At 43.7% G+C, this 24,647-nt stretch overlaps 3 protein-coding genes and 1 pseudogene across 5 annotated transcripts; 2 read left to right on the top strand and 2 right to left on the bottom strand.

Annotated features, from left to right (window-relative positions):
* Positions 1-2,763: 2,763 nt before the first annotated feature.
* Positions 2,764-7,550, top strand: LOC133930881 (palmitoyl-acyl carrier protein thioesterase, chloroplastic-like). The gene is made up of 7 exons (XM_062377652.1): positions 2,764-2,970; positions 3,920-4,490; positions 4,594-4,727; positions 5,977-6,090; positions 6,223-6,409; positions 6,511-6,579; positions 6,840-7,550. Exons 2-7 carry the CDS (start codon positions 3,978-3,980, stop codon positions 7,104-7,106), a joined length of 1,284 nt encoding a protein of 427 aa, XP_062233636.1. The 5' UTR covers positions 2,764-2,970; positions 3,920-3,977; the 3' UTR covers positions 7,107-7,550.
* A 1,658-nt stretch (positions 7,551-9,208) lies between these two features.
* On the top strand, positions 9,209-12,972 carry LOC133930279 (pentatricopeptide repeat-containing protein At4g02750-like; annotated as a pseudogene).
* Positions 12,973-13,336: 364 nt separating this feature from the next.
* LOC133930880 (pre-mRNA splicing factor SR-like 1) lies at positions 13,337-17,840 on the bottom strand. 3 transcript variants are annotated; one of them, XR_009911815.1, is made up of 7 exons: positions 17,694-17,840; positions 17,236-17,613; positions 16,736-17,031; positions 16,340-16,420; positions 15,703-15,774; positions 15,447-15,558; positions 14,256-14,399 (listed from the first exon to the last, which is right to left on the bottom strand). XR_009911815.1 is itself a non-coding variant. In XM_062377651.1 (5 exons), exons 2-5 carry the CDS (start codon positions 17,021-17,023, stop codon positions 13,656-13,658), a joined length of 1,185 nt encoding a protein of 394 aa, XP_062233635.1. In that variant the 5' UTR covers positions 17,024-17,031; positions 17,236-17,574; the 3' UTR covers positions 13,337-13,655. The 3 variants fall into 3 exon arrangements, 1 of the variants encoding a protein (XP_062233635.1); XR_009911814.1 differs by having other exon boundaries at positions 14,358-14,399; positions 15,447-15,774; XM_062377651.1 differs by lacking the exons at positions 15,447-15,558; positions 17,694-17,840 and having other exon boundaries at positions 13,337-14,399; positions 17,236-17,574.
* Positions 17,841-19,349: 1,509 nt separating this feature from the next.
* On the bottom strand, positions 19,350-24,386 carry LOC133930879 (DNA-repair protein XRCC1-like). The gene is made up of 8 exons (XM_062377650.1): positions 24,173-24,386; positions 23,726-23,942; positions 23,450-23,638; positions 22,440-22,551; positions 21,532-21,611; positions 20,660-20,770; positions 20,276-20,362; positions 19,350-19,934 (listed from the first exon to the last, which is right to left on the bottom strand). The coding sequence occupies exons 2-8, from the start codon at positions 23,861-23,863 to the stop codon at positions 19,605-19,607; spliced, it is 1,047 nt and encodes a 348-aa protein (XP_062233634.1). The 5' UTR covers positions 23,864-23,942; positions 24,173-24,386; the 3' UTR covers positions 19,350-19,604.
* Between the last annotated feature and the right edge of the window lie 261 nt (positions 24,387-24,647).

Here is a 24,647-nt window from a genome sequence, read left to right as displayed (position 1 = left end):
CAGTGGCTCTTATTTTGCCAACGCAGGCGTGGCGTACAACCCCAGTTCTTGATTGGCACATTTCGAACCTCTAGCGGACGCACGGGAGAAGTGTACGAGGTCTCCTTTTCTTCCTTCTCCTCTATCTCCTTTCACTTTTATTTTTTCTTTTTCCTCCTCTTTCTCCGTCTACGCTTCTTTCTTTCAAAGACGTTCCAACAAGGGTTGTTTGGTTTTTTTCTCTAAGAAGTCAACCTAAAATTTAGTCATGCTAAAATTAGAATTGTGCTAAAATTTGACTACATCAAGTAGTGTTTTGTTTGAGGTTAAATCAAAAATTTAACCAGCTAAAACGATCATTTTAGACACTAAATTCTTAGCTAGTTTTACTTAGAAAAAATTTAGCTGATGAAATTTTTCGAGATACGATCAAATTTTAGCTTTGAAAAAGCTAATTTTTCTAGAATAATTTAATTTTAACTTGACTTTTTAAAGACGAGAATCAAACAGCCCAAGCCCCCTCAGCGCTGTGGAAGCAGTCATGCAGCTCGATCGAGCAGACGAGCTTCCAAGTTTGGTACAGGTGGTTGGGCCTGACCGACCTGACCTGAAAGCCGGTCACCGACCCAGAGCCGCGCACGTGGCCACCTGCCGCAGGCAGAGAAGAACGATGCTCTCTGCTCCTCGTCCTCTCTCTCTCTCTCTCTCTCTCTCTCTCTCTCTCTCTCTCTCTCTCTCTCCTGTTCTCGAAGCTACCACCGCTTCCCAAACTGTCCCTGGGTCGACTCCCGTGCGAGTCCGGAACTGTCAGCATCGGCAGGCAGCAGGCAGGCGTGTGGCGGCGGCGAATTGCGGTGGCCATCAGCATCAGCTCAGCTCACGACCTCCGGGGAGACAGCTCGGTCAAGCTAGCCGCGCCGCCTGCCATCTCGGAAGAGGGAAAGCGCCGGTCGAACTCGCCCTGCGCGGCTGGGGATGAGATGGCATCAGATCTGCGTGCGATCCGGCGTGTTTAGCCGTGCGGCGGCGGGCATGCGAGCCGCGGCGGTCAATCCTGCACAGCTGTGAGGTGGGCAAAGCTCGCTCGGTGGCATTTCCCAGATTTGACGAAATTGGTGGGTTTTTCCGGTGAAAGAAGAAGAAGAACTGAAGCAGTTTGCGCCGATGATTGTTTCTGGATGTCCACCATTCAAACGTGAAGTCGTCTATTTAGAGAGCAGGCCACGTATTATTCGGAACATGAGATTTCTCGTGAGAGATTTTTACGACCTTTCCGAATATGTACACTTCCTATAAAATATGTATAGTATTTTTTTTAAAGTAAATTATAAAACACATTAAAGTCTGTTTGGCAGAGCTCACAAAGTAGCTTTCCGGCTAGAATTAGGGAAGCTCTGTCAAACAGCAGCTTTCAGCTTTTAGCTCACTGAGTGTAATCCGTAAAAATGATTCTCTGAAATAAACTAGAAGTTGAGGAGCTGAAAAAAAACAGATTCTATTTATTCACTTCCTCACAGAATCACTTTCTATATATATATATTTTATTTTAGAGAATCACTTTCAACCACAGAAACACTTCATCTAGATAATTACTTTACATAAAAAATTTAAATCAGAAAAAACTCTACTAAACATGTCTTAATCATGAGTATTACGTCAACTTGAAAGTGGTATAGGCTAGAGTTGTGTCTATCCATATGACAGTGGAGTGAGCGAAGTTGTATGAACATGTGTTACATTTTTTGTCATATATATTTACAATCTTGTTTATGTACTAATAAATGATTAGATCCACTTATTTTAGTTAAGTTGATAGACGAGTAGAAAGTGACTGGTAGCATTATCCTAGAATAGGGTGTTGATTGATGATTGATGTCTTTATATAGAGCATAAATAGTTTTCTATATAATAGATACAGTATGTTTAGAATATTTTGAAAATATTTTCCTGCCTCTAGTATTAACCGAATAATCTTTTACACGAGTAATTAATAATAATTTTGTTGTTATTTTTCTATAGAATTCATATAAATATCTGATAGAGAATTATATGTATGCTAAAAGGCTATCCAGTGACTATGCAGTAATTAGACACTTAGGAAGGGTGTTACACAACTTTTAGGCACCACCACCTTATAGAATAGTGATCTATATAAGTTAGTTTATTAATTATTGAGAATCAAGTCTAGGTTTAGATGGTTAACGAAGGTGGTTGTATTTTTATCCAGGATCAAATTTTATGTTTGTTTTTTATGTCTTGTTAAAATAGAATTATGTTTAATGGTAGGTGTCATACCGATTGGCAATAAAACATATGTGGTGATTTCATCAATCTTCAAGTTTTATATATTCAAATTTCAATAGACGTTACGTGAGTACGTATGTGATGGTGTGAATGTGTACGTACGTCTACGAGTTATAGTAGTGTTTCAAAAAATTGTTAATATCTACTCGCAACAATCACGAATCATTCTTAGCTGTTTTTTCTTTGCGAATTCATTTTGTTCTGTTTGACTTTGAAGAAACATGGCTTTCTTACTCGTATCATCCACTAGTATTTGTGGCTTTTGTTGGCCGAACCAATTTCGTGTAGAACCATCGGACAGCAAGAAGAAGCAGCTTGGAATATAGCCCACCGGCCACCGATGCTGCCCTGGATTGACCAAACTGGACCGAGGGGCATTCGTGTCCTTTCGCTCCACCGTATGCTATACGCATACGAACCCTGTGAGCCATACGCGCTTGTATATATATACACGCGGCTGCCACTAACGGGTCTGCATCGTGGTCGCCTCGCCGAGAAGAGAGAACAAAAAAACGAGAGAAAAAACTCATCTCTCTCTCTCGTGGGGTGGCGAGCCCGAGGAGCGGAGGCCACAAGTCTAATCCGCCCGTATCTAATCCACTCCAGCACCGCGAGGAGGGGACGGCGCGGAGGAGGAGAGCGCCGGAGGGGCAGGGCTTGACTCGGGCTCGTTTCTTGGAGTGCACGGTGAGTTCCTGGCCGGCGATCTGGTTGCGCGAGCCGTCCCGGGGGCGCGTGTTGCTGGGGACCTTTTTGTGATGGGTTTCTGGCTGCATTTCGGTTTGGTGGATAGATCTGGGCATCTGGCGGTCTCGGGGTGATTCGTATCGATGCCTTGATGCTGGGGAATTTTTCCGATGTGAGGACGAGTTAGCTTCTCCTTATTTTCGGGCTTAAATTTGGTTTTGATGGGTCTCGCGTGGAAAAGTTTGGATTGTTAGGCGCAGTTTTGCTTGGCCTAAAATGGGCATGAGTAAGGCTCAAACAAAACGGCACAGTTCGGGACTTTGATTTGCCCCGCAATGTGCTTCTGTTCTTGTTTAGAATATTCGGAGCTTTTCTACAGGCATTTCTCGTTTAATTTGATTGGAAACATGACCCAACTGGCTTGAGCGGTATTCAGAGAAAAGGTTGGATTTTTCTGGGCTTGGAGGCAATGTTTTGTTCCCAAAAAATGTGGTCTTGGCCTAAGTTGAAATGTTTTCGAATTGGGCGTTGTTCCTTACTACCGAATTGATTCGTATGGGCTCAACTAGTTTCAAACCCTCTGATGATGGCCTTCGTCCCCCCCCCCCCCCCCCCCCCAAACAAAAAAAGAGAGAGAAAGAAACATCTTTTAGCAGCTGGATTCGGTGTGGCTTGTGTCTGAGCATCTCCTTTAATCTCAGAGAACTGTTTGTTTTTCATATATTCTCTACTGAAATATGAAATTTTTCATTGCTTCTTTCTGTAGTTATCTCGATTCTGGAAGCCAAAAGTGATTTTTTTTAACCCTCATGGTTGCACTATATTCATGTTCCCTTTGAGACCCTATTGATGAGAATGCAATACAAACAAGGGGAAGCATTGCAATTTGTTAACTCAATAGAGAATACACCTTCTTATTAGCTCCTGTCTTTGTTGATTTTTTCTTCAGGTTGGCGCTTAGAATTTGTGATCTCTGGTAACTTTGAAGCCTGAAGTACGGTTGAATCATGGCTGGTTCCCTTGCCGCCTCAGCGTTCTTCCCTGGCCCAGGGGCTTCCCCTGCCGCTTCGGCCAAAACTTCGAAGAACATGACTGGTGAATTACCAGAGAATTTGAGTGTCCGTGGTATTGTCGCAAAGCCTAACCCGCCTCCAGGGGCCATGCAAGTGAAGGCCCAGGCACAAGCCCTTCCCAAGGTTAATGGCACTAAGGTTAACCTCAAGAATGCGAGTGCAGACAAGGAGGAGACAATACCTTATAGTTCTCCGAAGACATTCTACAACCAACTGCCAGATTGGAGCATGCTTCTTGCGGCCGTCACTACCATCTTCCTGGCAGCAGAGAAGCAGTGGACACTGCTTGACTGGAAGCCGAAAAAACCTGACATGCTTATTGATACATTTGGCTTTGGTAGGATCATCCAGGATGGGCTGGTGTTTAGGCAGAACTTCCTGATTCGGTCCTATGAGATTGGTGCCGATCGTACAGCTTCTATAGAGACATTAATGAATCATTTACAGGTGACATAATGACACTATTAAACTCTAATTTTGTTTCCTTCTTCTCTATTAACTATTGGTGCATTTTTCTCTGTCAGGCTCACAGTATCTTGAATATTTTCAGGAAACGGCTCTTAACCATGTGAAGACAGCTGGCCTTCTTGGAGATGGTTTTGGCGCTACACCAGAGATGAGCAAGCGAAACTTGATCTGGGTTGTCAGCAAAATTCAGCTCCTTGTTGAGCAGTACCCGTCATGGTATTTTTCCGCAAACCATAATTGTCCTTGTCCATTTTCTTGGCAAAGCTCTTTTTTCTTTGCTTTCAATCCAATTTATAACCGTAACAAATGTTGTACACTCTTTATAGAATCGTTTGCTTCTGTCTCATGGCACATGTAGTTTCACAATTTAATGTTGCATGTTGCAAGAAGACTGATGTTATATGTTAGTAAACTAGTTCCACCAAATAATGTTATTGACCTCAAATGTAGTCATTTTACCATTTACACTTAGCTGAAAATTCTAGCATATCATAGCATTTTGTGGATTTTAGACTGAGAATTTATGCATTTCATAGTTGTTTGATCCATCACGAAGTTCTATAATATAACTGGCCTTACTGCACGGTATGAATGTTTCTATTTAAGTCTGGATATCTATGCGCTTAGCTTTACTGAAGATTATTGTTTACTAGAAGCAACACATTGTCCACCCTTTGTACAAGCAACACAAAAGCTTACACATCGAGGTATAACTCTTCCAACTTGTGATCTCTTAGTTACATGAGGAGTGGTTCTACAGTTGAAGGATTCGATGTTTACTTATGCTTTGGGAAGATGAAAAATATGCATCAGCTCTGCAGGCTTAGGCATCACTAGAATTCAAAATAGTTCTAACTAGCAATCAGAAGCACATGAAAACAACTTCCCTGCTAAGTTGATGGTTTTATTGGTCTGCACAGACGAGCAAGTTTATTGTGCACTTTTCTGCCTATGCATGGATCATTGTACCAAGAATAACGGTGATTAGGTCCACAGTGAACATGGTATTGGAGGTTCAATTGTTTGGTAAGACAATATATTGATGCCTTAAAACTGCTGAATTGAATGGTGTCAGTCCATGCTTCCTTGGATGATTGAATCAAAAAGATCCGACAGATTGTACACCTTGTGTGATCAGAAAGTGGTCTTTATTGGCAGAATAAATGATTTCATCACAAGCAATAAATGTTGTGGGGTGCCAAAGGAGCAGGTCCTTGATCTAGATCGGTCGAGTTGTCTGTCTTGATCTTACACTGGATTTAATCTTCTATTTTAGCAACCAACTTGAGTACTCATTGAATCATTTGCTGCTACAAACTTTCATTTGTTCATGTGAGCAGTTGTCCAGTTTTAAATCTGCCTTGTTGGAGATAAGGAAAAAATCAATGGCAGTTTATGCGGTTAAGATATAGTTGTAGAAATTGTTTATTGGCTGAAAATTTGACAAGATTCTGCATAATTTCAGGGGAGATATGGTTCAGGTGGACACATGGGTAGCTGCTGCTGGCAAAAATGGCATGCGTCGAGACTGGCATGTTCGTGACTACAATTCTGGCCGTACAATCTTGAGAGCTACAAGGTTTAGATTTCATTTGTATTTTGTATTTATTGCATTTCTCATTTTTATCAGGCATTCAATCTTTGATTTATGATGTTTGGTCGTATTTTTTGTGCTTGCTAATTGTGCTTATCTTTTGGTGTTTGTTTGCAGTGTTTGGGTGATGATGAATAAGCAAACTAGGAGACTTTCAAAAATGCCTGATGCAGTTAGAGCTGAGATAGGCCCATATTTCAATGATCGCACAGCCGTAACAGATGAACAAAGCGAGAAGCTGGCTAAGCCAGGGAACAACATTGATGGTGATGCTATGAAGCAGTTCATAAGAAAGGGGCTCACTGTAAGTTTGATAACCATGCTTTCTTGCTTATCATTGTGCCATAGTTCTCATGATTGTTCTCATATATAAGATTTCTCACGGAACTCCATTATGTGGAACAGCCTAGGTGGGGAGACCTTGATGTCAACCAGCATGTGAACAACGTCAAGTATATTGGGTGGATTCTTGAGGTAATCTCTTTTGCACCTCTTTTTATCGTATCTAATGTTGTCCACTGGCCATGCCATGCTTGTTATGGTCTCAGTAGCATGTGTTTGAGTTTAGGAAGTTTTTTGTAATTGTGTACACATGACTGTTTCTAGAGCATCTTCAATTGATGGTCTGTAAAGTAGACATTGGTAGTCAAGTGGTCCATTGAGCTCTTTAATCTCTGCCTGTTACGGAGGTGATTGGGTGCCTGAATTCTTTTCATTATTTGTTCTTTTTTCAGAGTGCTCCGATTTCAATCCTGGAAAAGCATGAGCTTGCAAGCATGACACTGGATTACAGGAAGGAGTGTGGGCGTGACAGTGTGCTGCAGTCACTTACCACCGTCTCAGGTGAATGCGCAGATGGTCACCCAGAATCCACCATCCAGTGTGACCACCTGCTTCAGCTGGAGTCAGGAGCTGATATTGTGAAGGCGCACACAGAATGGCGGCCTAAGCCAGCACATGGCGAGGGAAACATGGGGTTTTTCCCAGCTGGGAGCGCATGAATGCTTCTGAAGTTCAACCGGCAAGAACAGGCTCCTATGAAGTGCAAAGTTCTAAGTTTGGCTACTAACACGGAAAAATGTTTGATCAGTAGTTTGTCATGTCGGGCAAAGCTACATTACCCAACTTGGGACTTGTGCTACACACATTTGGAGAACACAAAGAGGCTTGGAGGAAAATGCTTATGTGGGGAAACCCAGGAACACAGGGTGAGGAACTAGAAGAAATTTGAAGCTTGGGTTAGGACATCAAAATGTGTGTAATTCTTGTCAAGCGATTGAAACGCACGCTAGGTGTCCCGGGACAAGGATAACTTGTTCTGATGCTGATTACCGCCGGAGCAAAGATTTACTGGTGTAGTAATTTAGCCCGGGTTGGGTGTGTAGAGGCATTCCCTTGTAACAGCCTAATTTGTACATTCTTATTGTCTTATTTATTGAATCGCAGCCCTCCTGCGCTTCCATCGAAGAAGAAAAAAATAGTGCTTCATACATTGGAAAGTTGGGTACTCCTGTTGCTCAGGAGTTTTTCCATGTTCTCTGGCTGATATCGAAGCATGAAAAATCAGTGCTCAAGAGAGTTAACCTCCATCTTCATTCATTCTTATTCTTTTTTCCTGTTCCCGTTTGCTTATCTCCTCTTTTTTCTGCTCCATTGTTCTGGAGGCAGGCTGTCGCTGTGGAGGTTGTCTGAATCATCTACCCGGCTCAACATATTGCTCGAATTTGCCGCGGCTCCCGTTTTTTTTTTTTTTTTTTTTTGCCCCACGCTGGACCTGGGAGGGAGAAAGTACAGCGACGCGCGATCGGCGTTGCTTTCTGACGAGTTTTCAAAACTGTTTTGGCGGTGGTGTGGTGCGTGGTTGCGATCTAAGTTGTTTCCCTTTTCCTTTCGAAGGATTTGCTTGCAGTCCAGGCTACTGCCGAAGCCAGAGAGTCTTCCAGCGTTCCAGGCTTTGGAAGCTTCAGCTGAAAAGAGTCAGCAAAGATCGTTATCATCGGCAACAGCAAAGCGACAGTTATCTCAATTTCTTTCTTGTTCCGGTGACGGAGATAACACCAGCACATGCATGCAGTATCTATCACTCTCACTCGTCTGGTTTGATGAGATACGAATCATGGTAAACGCAGCGAACAAATCGAGAAAACTAGGAGCGTACAAAGCGAGAAGGCAACCCATGCAGAAGCAGAGCTGGCTGTAGGTGCTGTCGAGGCTGGACGGCCGGACCGAACCAACCGCCGGCATTTGGTGCGCTTTCCCGTGCGGCTGGGCCCCGTGACAGCGCGAACCCAACCATTCAACTGGGGATTTATTCAGTTACCACTATTTACATTAGTGTTTCGATAAATATCATTCTCTCGTTCATATATGAAACTATATGGATCTACGACATATGTATTATGATAATAAATCTTCGAAACGTAACTAAATTAGTGATACGGAGCAATTTCCTTAGGTGCACTGACGAAAGCTCACATTCGAAATGTGCTATATTTGCGAATAAAGTGGTAAAAAATTGCAAGTATCGGCGAACGGAGGGAGCATTTCTTGAAGCGGCGGAGGCACACGCACAGCTCCGCGGCGGGAGCCTGATGGCGACGCCGGTTCGGTTCTGTCGTGGGACGGATCACGACACGAGACCCTGTTTGGGCAGACGGACCACGCGTGTCGCGCGCTAGATCGCGTGATGGCGATGGGGACGGGCTTTCAATCGCCTTCCCGGCGACGCACGAGCACGATCGGATCGGGCGGGCAGCGGCTACTGTCTGCCCGGGCATTCATGCCTGCGTACTGTCATGTCACTGACTGCAATCATGCTGGCAGCGGTAGGGTCATCACTCATGAGCTGCGTGCAGTTATGTTTACAGCGTTCCTCGTGGTGGGTGCGTGCGGAGACAGACAGGGACTGACAGTGCAGTGTGCAGAAGACCTGCTAGCTACAAGACCGGCCATGTCACCTATAGCTAGTCATATACATCGTCCCTAAAATGGTCCAACTTTAACACAATCTTTAAAGATAACGTGGATCCCATGAGTCAGAAATTTTTTAATTAGCCTGCCATGCTCTCTTCCTCTCCCCCACCTCTCACCTCCCTCTATAAAGATGGCAACGGGTCGGATCAAAGCAGTGTGCGTGCTACCACCAGACACAGTCGAGGTAGAAAAGGTCATCAAGGACGTCGTGCGCGAGGCGGACCCAGGACATGGTGTCCCTGTAGTCGAGCTCGACAGCGACCTAGCTAAGGTACAGCACACGGGACCATGCCCGACATCTGGAGGCTAGCCAAGAGCAGGCGAGTGCGGAGGGGGGGGGGGGAGGCAGGCTCGGAGTGTGCGACCGCGGAGAGGAGGAAGTTAGCTCGGAGCAAACGGAGGATGCGGCGATGGGTTACCCAAGTGTGGGCTACTAGGTCGAGTCTAGGGCTCGTAGGGGACCCACGAGTGCAAAAGCTATCCCGATCTCGTACCCGTTTGGAATCAGGGCCTCGGCCCGATGGCCCCACAGGTCGAATTTTACATCCGCCCCTGTCCCCGCTAGGTTTGAAACCCGTGGGGGGCTGACCCGATCTAGCCCACTGCCACCCTTATCCCTCCATCTAGTTCCACTCTCCCACCCGACCTCCCTGCTTTCGTTCCTCTACCGGTGCCGGCGGCCAGTCGCCTCTCTTGTCAGTCACTCACAGGGAAAATAAAGTCGTCGTCATCCGCTCTCCTCTCCACATCACCTCCCATGATGGTTGCTAGTTGCTCACCATGGACGTGACCTCCATGTCACCTCCCTTGACAGTCGCCGCTAATTTTGATGGATGCGCCACCGAGCTCGATTCGGGCGGCGGCAAGGAGCACATCATCGACATTCTAGCCCCCACCTGTCGATCTTCTCCTCCCCATTCATCGGCATCATCCCCACCTACCATCGGCATGTACTCCCAACATCAGTCGCCTCCCCACACACTGCTAGAATTTTTTAAATATTATTATTTTATTGAAAAATTGCAAAAGTAATAGTTAAAATCTGATATTTACATAAATAAGTACATGCTAGCACACGGAGTGCCGACTAGAGACTTGTCGGCACTCTACGTGCCGATATCCTATGTGTCAATAGACATTTCATATGATTTTGAATGAAGATGAATTTTATATGAAAATTGTGTCTCTCGATGATATCTCTAACTTTATAATTGAACATTTTTACATTTAAATCCATTTAGATGAGATATCTAAAAAGTGATTATAAATTTCAGATTAAAAAACTAGATCGTGAACTTTTAGCCACCTTTTGGGCATCTAGTTCTCAAAATTATTTTAACTCAAACAATTACTTTTGCAATAAAAATAAAAAAACAAATTTTAGGGAGAGTTAAATGATAGTATTCTCTATGTCAAAAAATCCAAAAAATTTCATAATTATTTTAATAGTATTTTGAATTTTGAGAGTATTATGAAATGTATTTTTATTTTTTAAAGCACGTTGCCTGTTGGAAGGGAGATAGATCCGACGAGAGTATAAAGTTATAAAATTTCAAAATGGATGTATATATTTGCAATTTTCGGATTTAAAAATACAAAAGGTCACTCCGCTTCCTCCCGCCGCAGCAGCCGCAGCGTGAGCTTGGTGGCATGCGCACCGCGCAGCCGGGCCTCCCGCATCCTCCCTCGCCACCACGACGCGCACGTTGGACACCTGCGACGCGATCACCTCCGCGAACAAACTGATGGGCCGACACCTCCGCGCCGCCCGTCTCGACGCTGCGCCGGGGGGGGGGGGGGGGTGGGTGTTCGACGGAATGCCTCAAAGGGACGTCGCGTCCTTGAACTCGCTCATGGCCGCGCACACCCGGTCTGGGGCACATGACAAGGTGGGAAGAACCACGTTCGTGGAGCTCCTGCTCCGCGGGCTCCGCCCGGACCACTCCTCGTTCTCAACCGCGCTGTCTGCCTGCGCGCGGACGGAGGCGCTGGCTCTGGGGAGGTGCGTCCATGGGCTCGCGATCAGGACCGGCTCCTCTGCCAACGTGTTCGTGGGCGCCTCGCTGGTCACAATGTATGCCAACTGTGGGGTGTTCGGTTGCCTAGAGCGGGCTTTGGACGATGTCGATAATCCGAACGTGGCGTTGTGAAATGCTCTCGTATCAGGCCTCATGATGAACTATCGGGTGGAGGACGCTCGCAAGGTCTTTGATTGGATGCCGGAGCGCAATGTCGTGTCTTGGACTGCGATGGTAAAAGGGTATGTTACGGTGCACGAGGTGGGGACAGCGTTTGAGCTGTTCAACTTGATGCCTGTGAAGAATTCAGTGTCATGGTGCGTCATGATCGGAGGTTTTGTCAACCACAAGCGGTTCAGAGAGGCAGTTGAGGTGTTCAACAGTCTGATGAGTAATGGCGAGGAAGTGACAAGTGCAATTCTTGTTAAGATTGTGAATGCTTATGCCAGCTTGAAAAGTATTGAAGGTGGTAGGTGCATTCACGGTTTTTCTGTGAAGTCTGGGGTTTTTTTTCTTGACCAGATCATCGAGGCGTCATTGTTGTTATGTACTGTAACTCCTTAGATATCGATGAGGCATGGTTGGAATTTGATAAAATGGAGAGAAAGCATGTTGGTTCATGGAATGCCATCATATCTGGCTATATTCACGCTGACAAGATAGATGAGGCTAAAAAGCTTTTTGATTCCATGAATGACTGGGATAAGATATCATGGAATTTGATGATCAGCGGCTATATAAAAGATGGAAGGATTACTGATGCTACTGAGCTGTACTCAAAGATGCCTGAAAAGAATGTGGAAGCAGCCACTGTTTAGATGTCTTGGTTTATGGACAATGGAATGCTTGATAAGGCACGGGATGTGTTCTACAATATGCCTCAAGTAGATGTAATGTCCTGCACTACTTTGCTCTTTGGATACGTGAAAGGAGGGCATTTGGATGATGCAGTGTACCTTTTTCATAGGATGCGTAAAAGGACTGTTGTCACTTATAATGTGATGATATCTGATTTGCTTCATCAAGGTAAGGTTACTGAAGCTTACAAGCTCTTTAATGAATCTCCAACACGTGATTTAGTGTCTTGGAGCTGTCTAATTACTGGGCTTGCTCAAAATGGTTTAAACAATGAAGCACTAAAGCTGTACAAGGAGATGCTACTGTCAAATATACGCCCAAGTGACTCGATTCTTTCTAGCCTCATCAGCTGTTTTTAATTCTATGATGGTTCATGGTCAGCAGTTTCACGCTACGACTATCAGGCTTGGACTTGAGTCGCATTTGCTAATTCAAAATTCACTTATTAGCATATATTGCAAATGTGGTGAAATGATTATTAGCATATATTGCAAATGTGGTGAAATGATTATAGGTAGCGGCAGTGATTGCATATGCCAAACTGGTGGCGTCGTGAGGTTTCATACTGTCATGCTTGTTCCATGGCTGCACACTCTGCGAAGAAACTTCTGAATTCTGAACATCTACTGTCACTGGTTGCAAGTAAATTACCGTGCAAGTAACTTCTTGGCTGACGGATATGAATGAGGTAAGGATCCAACTGGATTGTTAAGCATGAACAGCACCATTTATAGTTGAGCGAGAGTGTTTAAAGCTCAATTATGTGCTTATATATTTTGTTTGTCTGCAGGAAAATAATGGTGAACTTCGCCCAAAGGCAGGAACTTCTCTATCAGGTTGTAGAGTTCGATCAGCTGGGATAGTGTTCAGCAAAAAGGGTGGATGCATCACCTTACAGCAGAAGAAAACAAATTCAGTTTCTTTGGCTTAACAAAAGGAGTTCATGAGACCATCTGCGAGCAGTTGAGTGTATTAATGCGACCGAGATCTGTCAGTGCAAGCTTTCTTAGAATTGTATTCAACCGTCGCTGTTTAGCTCTTCACAGTACAAACTCCGTCTCATCTCTCCTAATATCATTCTCGCAAATTTGATTTGTGTTAGTATATTGTAGATGATGTAGCTAAAAAAACATACAAATTACTAGCGTTGTACATTATGCTATTTGAGCCAGCAATGATACATTGAAAATGTGCACCTGTGGCTATTGCATCATCGCATGTTGGCTCTAGTTAGCCCGTAACCATTTTTGCTTACAGATGCGATGCTATAGATACATCATACACAGCCAATGACACTGACACATCAAACAACATTTTATAGAAGCAATCATGGGCATAGATAAGCAACGCAGAGCCTCCAAGAAAAAAAGATCAACAACGCAGAGGGGAAAACACTTAGAAGTAAATATTTGAAATCATGCAGTTTAACATGTTACAGATACTAAACTAGACCATCCAGTCAATCGTTTATTCTTTAAGCAGGTTAACATGCATTCCATCGGATGCATTAGAAAACCGACACGGCAGCTCACTTTAATTTTAGTAACTGAACACTTCGCCCTCTAAATATCTCTCCACTGGAATGGCAGTTCAAGGGGAAGAATCCCATCATTTCTTGCGTCATCTGCGACACTGTATACTGATTTTTTTGAACAAGAATGCATGGGGTTTAGATGCATCTCGAGGTGTTTCTTTTGACATTCACCTCCACCTAGCGCCTCCCAGTCTGATTACCTCTTCGGTTCCAGAACCCCTGTGAGCTCTATCATCATCCGCATCATTCTTTGTATTTGTTGCATCACCATATAAATCCTTCAGCTTTGCCAAGTTGGATGGCTCTGGTGCCTTACCAAATGGGCTAGAGCGAGGTTTATCACTATCAGTTCTGCCACGGACTGGACTCCTGCTCCTGCTCCTGCTTCTGCGGGTGCTTGAGCGTCCATTTCTATCAGAATCCCTGTCCCTCCTTTCACGGCCTCGCCTCTCACCATCCCTATCTGAATAGCTGGACCGACGCTGATCCTGGTCTCTGTGATCACGAGTGTGTCGATCATGATCCCTATCCTTGTACCTGCCACGGTCACGATCTGAACGGTCCCTATCAGAATCATGACCACGCTCACGACTCCGACTTCGGCGCTTCCTTGGTGATGATCTAGCATGATCACCATCGTAACTTCTTTCCCTTTCCTGTTTGGAAGGTAATGTCCTTCGGACTGGGGACGAGTCCCTTGTGGATGCACGGTGTGGAGCACGCTGACCGAAAGAGACAGACAAAGAAGCTTTTACGGAAGGAGGCCTTCGGGCAGTATCATTTGACTCATGCCTATTAGAATCTCCTGTCATCCCTGACTGCTTTGTTGGGAGCTTCAACTTCTCAAGATGGCCAGTGACCTGTCGCAGAATTGGGAGAGGCACTCGTGGAAGAATACTGTCGAAATAGTACTGCAAGCAAATAACAAATATCATTGAAAATTTGTCTTAGAAAACAATGAAAAGTATTAATTCTCAGTCGAAGCTTCTGGAATAATATCTCAAAAAGGAAGCACTGAGCAATAGCATCAGAGTTGTCAACAAAAACAGAACGATAGGTGAATATGATGATGGGATTAATAAGTAATGAGTTGTATTGGCATGTACGCACACAATTATATGCAGCTCTAACATTACTACATAAGATTAGACGACAAACTGTCAGGCTGTCGAATGGTCAGTAATTAATATTGGGAAAAAAGCAATAACAATTTAATCAATTGTTTTGTGTATGCTTTCAGCAAACTGAATTGGACATCATTGACGAATAGTGTATCGGCAGGACCAGTACACAGAGTGGAAGGGCACATCCATTCAAGAGTAGCAATAGCCAAAAGATAACAGCCCACCAAGCCAAAGAACCTTAATTTGCTGCCACTTTTCTGCTGACTAGCACAACTAAATCTATGGACTGTTGGGCCTTAGTTGGTTAATTCAAAGATAAATTTGGACGAATTTGCAACTACAGTATCTCAGGAGCATCTGACTGGGAAGAAATGTGGAGACAACCAGTAAAACGGTGCTTTTACAGTTAACTATTTACTAGGCTTTGGGCATTACTCGTCCTTATCCTTTTTACTAGCACCCCCAAACAAATTCAGAAACTTCCAACTATAAGATATTTAGCACATTGGAAGCGTTTCACCTCTTCTAGGGAAGTGAACTTATTTTGTTGATAACATATAGCATATATCTTCAGCAAAACATCATGTATGGATCAAAAAGAAAATACTAGCAACTCTTGCCGCGAGAAATCAATATGGGCAAAAGTCCAATGAACATACATTGTTTCCATGTGAAATGATCCCCAAACAAGTAAAAAAAAAAGAGTGTAAATTATCTCGCAAACTAGTTAGAACAAACCATTTTCATATGCTATGAATCCTTCAACAAGTTCAAACATAGGGAACACTAGCGGAAAAGGGAAAAAGAACTTCTGAGCAACACATCATGACAAACCTTATACAGTGTTGTTACTGGCGGAAGAGATGATGTCTCCTCTTAAAGCAACTCCCACAATTGAAATTTCCCCTCAGTATGCCAAATCAACAGGTGAGCGATTCAACAAACACTAATTGCATTTAGGTTCAGAAAATAATAGGTTAATGATGTCTGCCATTGGATGTAGTTGGGTAACTAAAGGACACTATAATAGTAGCTTTACAATACTGTTCTGTTCTATGGCAGAAATGGGAAGGGAGTTCAAGAGATATACCTGACCAAGGAGGAGATCACGCACGTAAACACCCATTGTAGTCATTTTACCATTGGATCCAGGGGAGAACTCCTGAAAGGGGATGACATATTACATGTGAGACATGGTACATTGGAAAGAACTGCAAAATGATTATTTATTTCATCATAAAGCGGCATAAATATTTTACAGCTATAAACATAGCAAAATCAACATGTTAATGATAGGCATGAAAAATCATTTTCACAGATAGATCCACATGGCTAAGCAGTTAGTTCATACATGTGCACATCGTTATGTTTTAAAGAAGCAGGTGCTAGTACAGGAATGGTGGATTCCAGAGAACCACCAATTTTGGCTTGCAGACTCCACATCAACATCTGGGTTCCTTCATTTCATGTTTTTGAACTTTGGTTCTTTCCTTGGTCTAAAGTAGAATACAAGCATAGAAACCATCTTTGATTTTGCCTTTAGTTTTTTAGTTAAACTATTTCTGATTTGCCACAAGCACTGCCCTAAATATACCACTAAGGTGAAAACAATGAGGAAGTTTGGTGAATACTTATGTAATACAGGAACATATGGGTGAACTGACAGTTGTTCTCTTTCTGCTTAAATTTAACGTCAAATAAATGCAAGAGAGTAAGAGAGACATTACCTCATCATCTTTAATGTAGGGTTCATACCAAGTCCATAATGTCTTTGGTTCTGCAACATATCGCAGGTACAGAAATCCAATCTGAAATAAACGACTATTACTGTCTGAGAGCCAAAACCCATTTGTTTCATAAACTAATCATTCGAGATGCTCTACAAGCTAGTGCCATACAAAAATGGGCATGTTTCTTGCTTCCATGAAGATTAACCCGCCTATGTCTATCAGGACCCTAATGCAGATTTCCAAGCCTCCCCACTAAATCCACTATTGGAAAAAGTTTTCCTCCCGATACAACAAGGCTCACTTTGAATCAAACCGTCTGTACAGCTAAATTCTCTTTCATTTTAGTAAGCCCCCTACATCGCATAAACAGAAGCAAACAGGCCAGAGACTCACAGCTCTGATGTAAGGAGAGTCCGGGTGCTTGAGCAGCCCGTGCATCTGGTTGACGGTGAGCTTCATGGTGAAGAACTTGTAGAGGAGGCAGAAGGCGCTGGAGGGACCGCGGCAGTTGCCGGTCATCCAGGGCTCGACGTGGTCCACCTGGTGGTAGATCTCGTCGACGACCTCGTGGTAGGTCTTGAACCTGTAGAGCTCCTTGAAGTAGTCCGAGGAGAGGATGTTCACGGACAGCACCTTCTCCATCAGCACGTCGACGGGCCGGCCGGACGACTGGATCTCCATTTCCAACTCTGAAATCAACAAAAATCAATTCGAATCACACCAGAGGCCCCCTAAATCAGTGCAAATCAAACAAGAATCCGCAGTAAAACCACACGATATCTTAAGAACGAACAGTTCATCTTCAGGCCTTAAATCGCATACGGATAGCATAGAAAAGATTCTGCTTTTTTGCCATCAAGATCCAAGCTTTCACCTCGGAATCGAAAGGTTACCTCTTCTCTTTTTTGCCGGAACGCGAGCGTCGCTACAGGTGCGCGGGGGACGTCGCCGCGGCGACGCGACTGAGACGGCGGCGCCGGCTCGGAGGAATCGCGTTGGGTTTGGAGGGATCTGGGAAGAGGGGAGCCGAGACGAGAGGCGGAGGAGGAGCCCCCTGTGGGTTGGGTCAAGGCACCGGGGTCACGACTGTTCTACCTAGTGCTCAACAGCATCTCAGCCGCCCGCTGGATGATGTACGGATCGCACACGGCCACGTAGCATGTGCCATTGTTGCCTGAGCCTCGAGTCGTCCAGGGCCCTGCCGGCGCCGAGATGCTCCGGCCTTTGAACGATCTCGGCGCCGGTGAGCTATTCTGGAGATGGAATCCTGCCTAGTTCAGCATACATTTTCACATGAGCTTCTACACTCTGCATTGATGCACTTTTTTTTTAAAGACCAGGGCCTATTTACCTGGCGTTCATTGGACGCTCAACCGGGTGTGCGAGACAGGGCTCGAATCCCCTTGGCTCACTCTCACCTTAGAGGTTTTGCCATCAGGTTACCTATCTATCTGCACGGGTAAGATGGAATCCTGCCTACCTCTGGATTGATGCACTTCACACACATATGCACGGAAGGCACTTGTAGCTCTCCAGCTCCTCTTCAATTTTTGCATATAGAAGAGAAAAAAGAGGAGAAGAAAAAAAGAAGAGGAAGAGTCGTTACTTGGTGATACTTGATGATCCTGGATCCGTCGCGGTTCACACACGCAATTGATTGGTTCCTACACCGAATTGTCATGGAATAAAATCGGACGGCTACGGTGGAGGCCAAATGCCATCTTTTTATTCTTCTTCTTCCGGTTGCTCTTGCAGTGAAAGCTGCTGACGGGCGACAAACTATTGGCAAGGGGCTGGACTGCATCTCCCACATGCAGACTATGCTGTCTATGCATGCAATCTCCATGACGAACGTCTCATTGTGAACTGCAACTACGCAAAACGAGCCTGGGATGAGACTGCAGACTGCGCTGCTTTCTCTACATTGCAGCCGGTGTTAAAAATCGATGGAATAGACTGCTGCAAGGAAGCTCCATGCAGCAGTCTATTTTTGGGAAACAAGGAGAGAGAGTTGAGGCAACTGTGAACTCAGCTTAGAATTTTTGGAAAGAAAGGAACATTCGAATTTTCGAGATCAAGAGCCTCAAATCTACGCAACTTGTTCAAGTCATCGGACTAAACAAAAAGAAGAACCTTTTCAAGTCATCAGACAAGGCACCGCCACGTCTAAGACGACGTTGTCAGACACCTAGGATGCGCGGACCATCTTGCTGTTGAACATGGATTCCCTCGGGTTGCTCCGGCCGCCGGAGACTGGGGAGACAGACGATGACACCATGCACCGATCAGATCTGAATGAGGAAAAGGTGGAGAGCAGTGATGACTAGGGCAAGGGGGATTTGAGGAGGAAGCAGAGGAAGCCATGGCTCAGCTTTGGTGAATGTCACGATGTAGGAGGAGGACAACTGGCCAAAAGGGAAGAAAACACCTTATACCAGCAGCGGTTTGTGAAGTGGCATAGAAGAGAAGCAACAGGAAGAAAGAAGGCGGCGTTTCGGATAATACTCACTGCATACTTGTCATCATTTCCGCTAGAAAAAAAACATTATAAAACATAAACGATACTGAAAACAACACTCCATCACTCAAACCTTCTCTAACCTAACTAGCCAGCTAATCCAAGATTCTAAGTACAGAGCTTCTAGAGAAATCCCAACAAAAGGGATTCTATGGATTGGACACTTTCCCTATGCGTGCAATACAAAAAATAAAATAAAAAAGGGGCCTGCTTTTGAAATGCAGGATTTTCAAAGTGGCCATATGTGATGAAAGTAGACTATTTCTTATTCTAGAAAGATGGATACAGAGATTTCGATGTTCCAAACGGGGTTTACCACGAGAGACCAACCGCGATCTGATTGGTAAGATTCGCAGGTGGTGCAGCCCCGGCATGGGGTTATATAGAGAGTATTTGAAACTTCTTGGAAGTCTGAGATCGAACCAGCAGCAGGTCAAGTAGCATTGTGGACTAATTTCCAGATGAAAGAAAAAAGGAATATTTAGGAAATGAATAAAGTGGGTCCAGGACGTGGCACATATGCATACACACAGACGGTTTTTGTACAAGAAAGAGCAAAAGTCCATATTACAACCCTGGACTCTTCAGTTTGCCTCACTCACTCGCGAATTCTTGTATCGTTTATTCGGGTGGCAGCAGGAAAAAATTGTTAAGCCACAACGAAAGCACCATTGGAGATGGACATTCAGCATTCTTCCTCTTCTGTTCTAGAGGGAACACACACCTCTTCTAACCTAGCTAGTGTCATCCGCATAGTCCAGGAAGCTGTCTGCAGGCGAGTTCAATCTCTTCTTCTGTCATTTCTATCGTATCATCGCTGTCATAATGATCATCATCCAATCGGGTGTTCCCACGATGCTCAGTTTCAGGTGAGTCACTTCGATGCTTCTTCCCCTTCTTGTCATCGATGTTCATGCGAGCAAACTCAGCCTGATAAATCTTCTTACATTTGTTTGCTAGTTGGGAGAGTTGTTCTTTAGGAAAAGATGCCTCTTTTCTTCTTCCATCCAGCTTCAACAGTTCATTGACAACATGGGGGACGAAGCTCCACTGCTCCGCCACTCCCTTGATATCCTGAAAAAGGCTTTTCATGGTCAACTGAGACTACACCACATCTCCAGTGAGAACCATGACAGCAGAACATGGAAAAAGAATGTTTGGTCTATTGTGCTGACTATCCCATCAAGTTCTTACGGATCTCAATGGAAGCATAATCACAATGGCTATTAGCCCAAATCAAGATTTGGCATCTAGACAGTTTTTCAATCTTTCAACATTACTTAAGACCATCGCCTCAGTCCACATGTGCTCCAACATAAATCGCTTATATATTGCACAATGTTTGTTGATCAGTAGTAGACAATTAATGCAAATACATGCACTTAATAAATGAAAGGCGATATTGCATTCCTTACATTGCCTTGCTCAAGAGATTCTATGGCGTCTTGCAGACAAGTGATTATCCCTTCAGCAGCTATTGCCTTCAATTCACTTGGCTCTGGCTATCAGGAACGAAGCAAGAGTAAGTGAAGTCAGTCAGAAAAGCAAGCATTAGATCCATCAGTTAAATAAACCTTGGAAAAGCAGAGGTCATACAAAACAAAAAGTGCAACATAAATAAATGCATTTTTTTCATTAGGAACAACATTGGACAGTCACTCTATATGATGGCCAGACAGTGCTTGTCAATGTACTTTGTGGAATACTACACCTTAGTTTAGTAAAAAGACATGTAAACCATAAATCCTGAAATGTAAATAACTGCCCATCACTTGACTCTTGAACCCCTAAGTGCCCACCTTCTCATCTTGGCTCTCCAACCACGATACAGTCTGCATCAAATCATCCATTGCCCATTGTTTTATTTTTGATGGAGAAAACTGTTTGTTTGTAGAGTTTAAATGTCCTGCCTGTAGAAAAGGGAGAATAGAAACTACTGTGAGGCCTTGGACCAAAAATACATGCGAAAGAATCACCAAAGCTATCCATTGCAAGAGTAAAACATGCTGAGATGCTCTCAGGCACACGAGTAGCCTTCATCTTGTTCTATCTAGGAAACTTCTCTGGCTTAGGGCATTAAGGTATTTCCACAAGGAAACAAGTAACCAAACAAAAGAAATGTGGTTAGTCTTAGCACAGGATTTAATTGGATTTCCTGTTGAAATGAAGACTTACCTTCTTATTAGCTATAAAAAAAGGAACTTTTCCACAAACCTTCAAGTTTTTATTATTTGGAGGAATGAATGCTTAACAAACACATAAAGATCATGGTGAAGGATTGTCAATTGTACACTATCCAGACTCAACATCAGAAAATCGGATGCATAGTTGATTCCAACCTTCATATGCACCCACTGACCCCTATTATTAAAAAAAGAGGGTACAATGATGCATGTTTTGTACGTATTGATGTTACTAAAAAACATAAAGCTTTCTGTAGGCATTAAATATCTAGCGAATGCTAAAGCCACATAATTGAAGTATTCAGGTTGAACACTTGTCTTGTCTCTAATTGCACAATTCACAGTGGTGCTGGCATCGAGTTCAAGTAGCCAGCTAATATACTAAGTAGAATATTAAAAAGTTATGCTTTATTATTATTAGCATCATAATCGTCGTCGCCATCAAAAGAATAGTTTTTCAGCTACTTCATAAATTACTTTGAACAGACCTCCACGGCAGCAGAGGTGGACGAGCTGATATGCGATCTCTCAACTTGTTTTTGATGCTCTTTGTGCGCCTTCTTCCGATCTACATCAGCAGGGCAAAAGAATTACAAATTCAATAGCTTTTAAATGATTAGCTCAATTTCAAAGCTACACGAGGAAAAATGTTAAGTACCGAAGAGCTGCACAGATTATTCATCTTTTGCAAATTAGTTAGTGGACATCAAATGGTGCTTCTTTGAGGTTGTAAAATTTCAATCCACCACAGTTTTAGTAGAATGTTGAAAGAATGAAGTCAAAACCAGCCAAATTGGTCCATTTACCTGGTGTACATCTATGGCTGGCATGCCTAGAACACATGTGTAGTTGCACTGTTGCAGCTATAAATATGGCTCTCTATCTAGAGTGTACAAATCCACCGTCCTTTAGTATGCAGAAGAAATACAAAGAACGGTTAACTTAGTTTTTTGACATGGAGGAAATGGTCAACACATTAGTACCCTCATCCAATATGGTGACGAAATATGACAGCAAGCTGAATTTGTTGGGCATCACATTATGACCAACAACCTGATGCAGTTATAAGTTAGTAAGGATTACTGAAAGACAAAATAACCATAACCAGAAGAACTAGATACGGAGATGCAGAAGGATTATATCATAGTATTGGCCAATTTTCGGGCCACCTGATAAGCAATAAACTACCGGCCCGAAGATGCCACCTGATAAGCCAATGGCAAATGTAAAATGCAAAAATCAAAGGTGGACAACTAAACTGGGTACTAATGCTATTTATTATCAGAAAAATTAACAACAGGACCCTGAAGATGCCATATGGATTTGAGAAAACAATCAAATGGCAGAACAGGAGCTTATGCTCATAAAGCCTATTTCTGATGAAAGCATGTATCACCTTGATCGGATTCGACTAGCTCATTTATTTTTCGCCATGGTTTTCCAGCATGCATAAGGTAAGGCTCGATGTCCACAAGTTTTTTTTGTCTGTGAGATTCAGAGATCCAATCCTGAGAGAAGGCAAGAGGGCAAGCAACGATTACTGTGTCGTAAGAAAAACTAAATCCAACTTAAGTGATGCCAATGTATGACATAATAAGACAGTTTAACATTTCTGCCAACATATGTCAAGGCAATCTTTTTAAGTGTACCAGTGAACAAACCACTACACTTTTCTAATGTGATTTGGCAAGCAATAAAATTTTATTATTAAAACCAACACATTGTTAGGGCAGTAGATATGACTTACCAACAAACAAGGAGCAAAGTATTTATGTTCATTGACGCTTTTAACTTAATTTACATTATCCTTATTTTTGCTCTGACAAAATCATACGCCACGATGTCTAGGCGTTCGAGGGCCAGTCTCTTAATGGCACATGGTTGTTCCTCACTTGAGTATCAAGTATATGTGGAACCTTATACTGCAAGCAACCATGGTGAGTGGAATCTCTAAAAGTATCCTAAATGCAATCCTCTTCTGTTCTTAAAAGCAAAGCAGGTGACACGAACACATGGTCTGTGGATGGGTTTATCCTTTTTTCCACATTCTCAATGACAATTTGATTAAGCATCCATGTTGAATAACAGTTGGTGTGTCTATCAGTTAATTATTCACAAGGTGCCTCAACCAGAATGCATGCCAACAAGAAAGTTGAATCCTTATATTTTCAGAAAATGGAGAAGTAGATACAACAATTTGGAAGTTCCATTGTGTTTTGTAGGAATTAAGCACCCAAACAATGTTCAAAAGGGTACAGTTGAGTATGTGACAAAGTAGTAGGCAAATTATCTTTGACTGCAGGCAAAGGGAAAAAGGTAAAATACACCACAGTTGCTCTCACTTTGAATCATGATATTGAGTGCCATTGAAAGAGCTCACTAGAACGACCACAACGGATAACCCACCTTTGAGATAATGGTTCCATTATCCGACTGGACTTGTCGGAACTTGGGGGTGCTGGCAAATGCACAAACAAGAAGGGTGCAATACGATGTCCAATCGGGCCGATAGTCCGCCCCCATGTCCAAAGCTTGGGAGCGCAACGTGCTCCTCTCGGGGTTCACAAACCCTGATAGCGCAACGACAACCCCATCCTGCCCAGGCGCACGGAATTACCTCGGTTATACACACATACAGAAGAGTATACATCTGATTGTACGCAGAGGACAAGGGACGGATACCAAAAGTTTGGAGAAATCCAGCCTTTTCTGAGCCTTCGGTGATGTGCCCGCATGCTTCTTCTTGCCTGAATCGTCCTCTCCATCTTTAGAAGAACCCATCCAAGAAGGGAGGCTTCTCTTGGATGCAGGGGCCGACATTTGCTTGGAAAATGAACTGCACCCGTACCTCGGGTCCAGTCCGAAGTCCTATGGCGTCAACCGAGATCGATCGATCGATCTTGTGCGCCATGAAGAAAAGAAGAAGAGCAGGTGGATGGATTGATTAGTACTCCGCCGTGCAGCAAAGAAACCCGCAACTAACTGGCGGGGAGAAAGGAGCACTTCGATTCCATTGCTCAACAGTCAAAACATCTCCCAGGACAAAGCTTTTTTTTTTTTTTTTGCGAATTCAGGACAAAGCTCATTGACTCTCGGAACAATCCATGAAACCAAGTTAGGGCTCCTTACAAACAAAAGAAATCAATCCGCGAATCTCCACATCGCGCCAATCCACTACCAGTAATGGTGAAAGGACGAAGACGACGACTACGAGGGTGGCTGCTGTGCTGTGTTGTGCTTCGGTGGAATGAGACAAGGAGGGGGTTCGGCGGCGTTGGCGCCGGCGCTGGGCTGCTGGCGGAGGAGGATTTGGTGGGAGCGATGCTTCGAGGCAACTGCCGGGCCGGGCTTGATTTTGGTCCAAGGCTGACCCGTTATGGTAAGGTTTTTTTTATATACATTTTTATTTTTCAATATTTAAAAAAAATACATATCTATTCTAATAAATTGCATATCCAACTTACCACTGCCCGTTGGATGGGGACTCCAACTGGCGACACATTAATATGGTAGGTCAGCATAGCGGCTCTCTGATATGGCGCAAAAGATGTCGTCTATTGGACAACACATTAATGTGGCAGGTCAGCTTGACGACTCTATGACG

The sequence above is a fragment of the Phragmites australis genome, chromosome 10 (assembly GCF_958298935.1).
Source record: "Phragmites australis chromosome 10, lpPhrAust1.1, whole genome shotgun sequence".
Taxonomy (NCBI): domain Eukaryota; kingdom Viridiplantae; phylum Streptophyta; class Magnoliopsida; order Poales; family Poaceae; genus Phragmites; species Phragmites australis.
The sequence above is the reverse complement of the archived record's forward strand: the minus strand, read 5'-3'. Positions and strand labels throughout refer to the sequence as shown.

Coding starts and splice junctions, on each gene's coding strand:
- LOC133930879 (XM_062377650.1), bottom strand. CDS start 23,863: ATGTCGGCCCCTGCATCCAAGAGAAGCCTCCCTTCTTGGATGGGTTCT. Junction 21,612..22,439: donor GCTAGTCGAATCCGATCAAG/GTGATACATGCT, acceptor CTGCTGATGTAG/ATCGGAAGAAGGCGCACAAA. Junction 20,771..21,531: donor CCACCTCTGCTGCCGTGGAG/GTCTGTTCAAAG, acceptor CCTTTTCTACAG/GCAGGACATTTAAACTCTAC.
- LOC133930881 (XM_062377652.1), top strand. CDS start 3,978: ATGGCTGGTTCCCTTGCCGCCTCAGCGTTCTTCCCTGGCCCAGGGGCT. Junction 6,091..6,222: donor ACAATCTTGAGAGCTACAAG/GTTTAGATTTCA, acceptor GTTTGTTTGCAG/TGTTTGGGTGATGATGAATA. Junction 6,580..6,839: donor ATATTGGGTGGATTCTTGAG/GTAATCTCTTTT, acceptor TTCTTTTTTCAG/AGTGCTCCGATTTCAATCCT.
- LOC133930880 (XM_062377651.1), bottom strand. CDS start 17,023: ATGGAGATCCAGTCGTCCGGCCGGCCCGTCGACGTGCTGATGGAGAAG. Junction 16,421..16,735: donor ACTCTCCTTACATCAGAGCT/GTGAGTCTCTGG, acceptor CGTTTATTTCAG/ATTGGATTTCTGTACCTGCG. Junction 14,400..15,702: donor GTGATCTCCTCCTTGGTCAG/GTATATCTCTTG, acceptor ATTTGCTTGCAG/TACTATTTCGACAGTATTCT.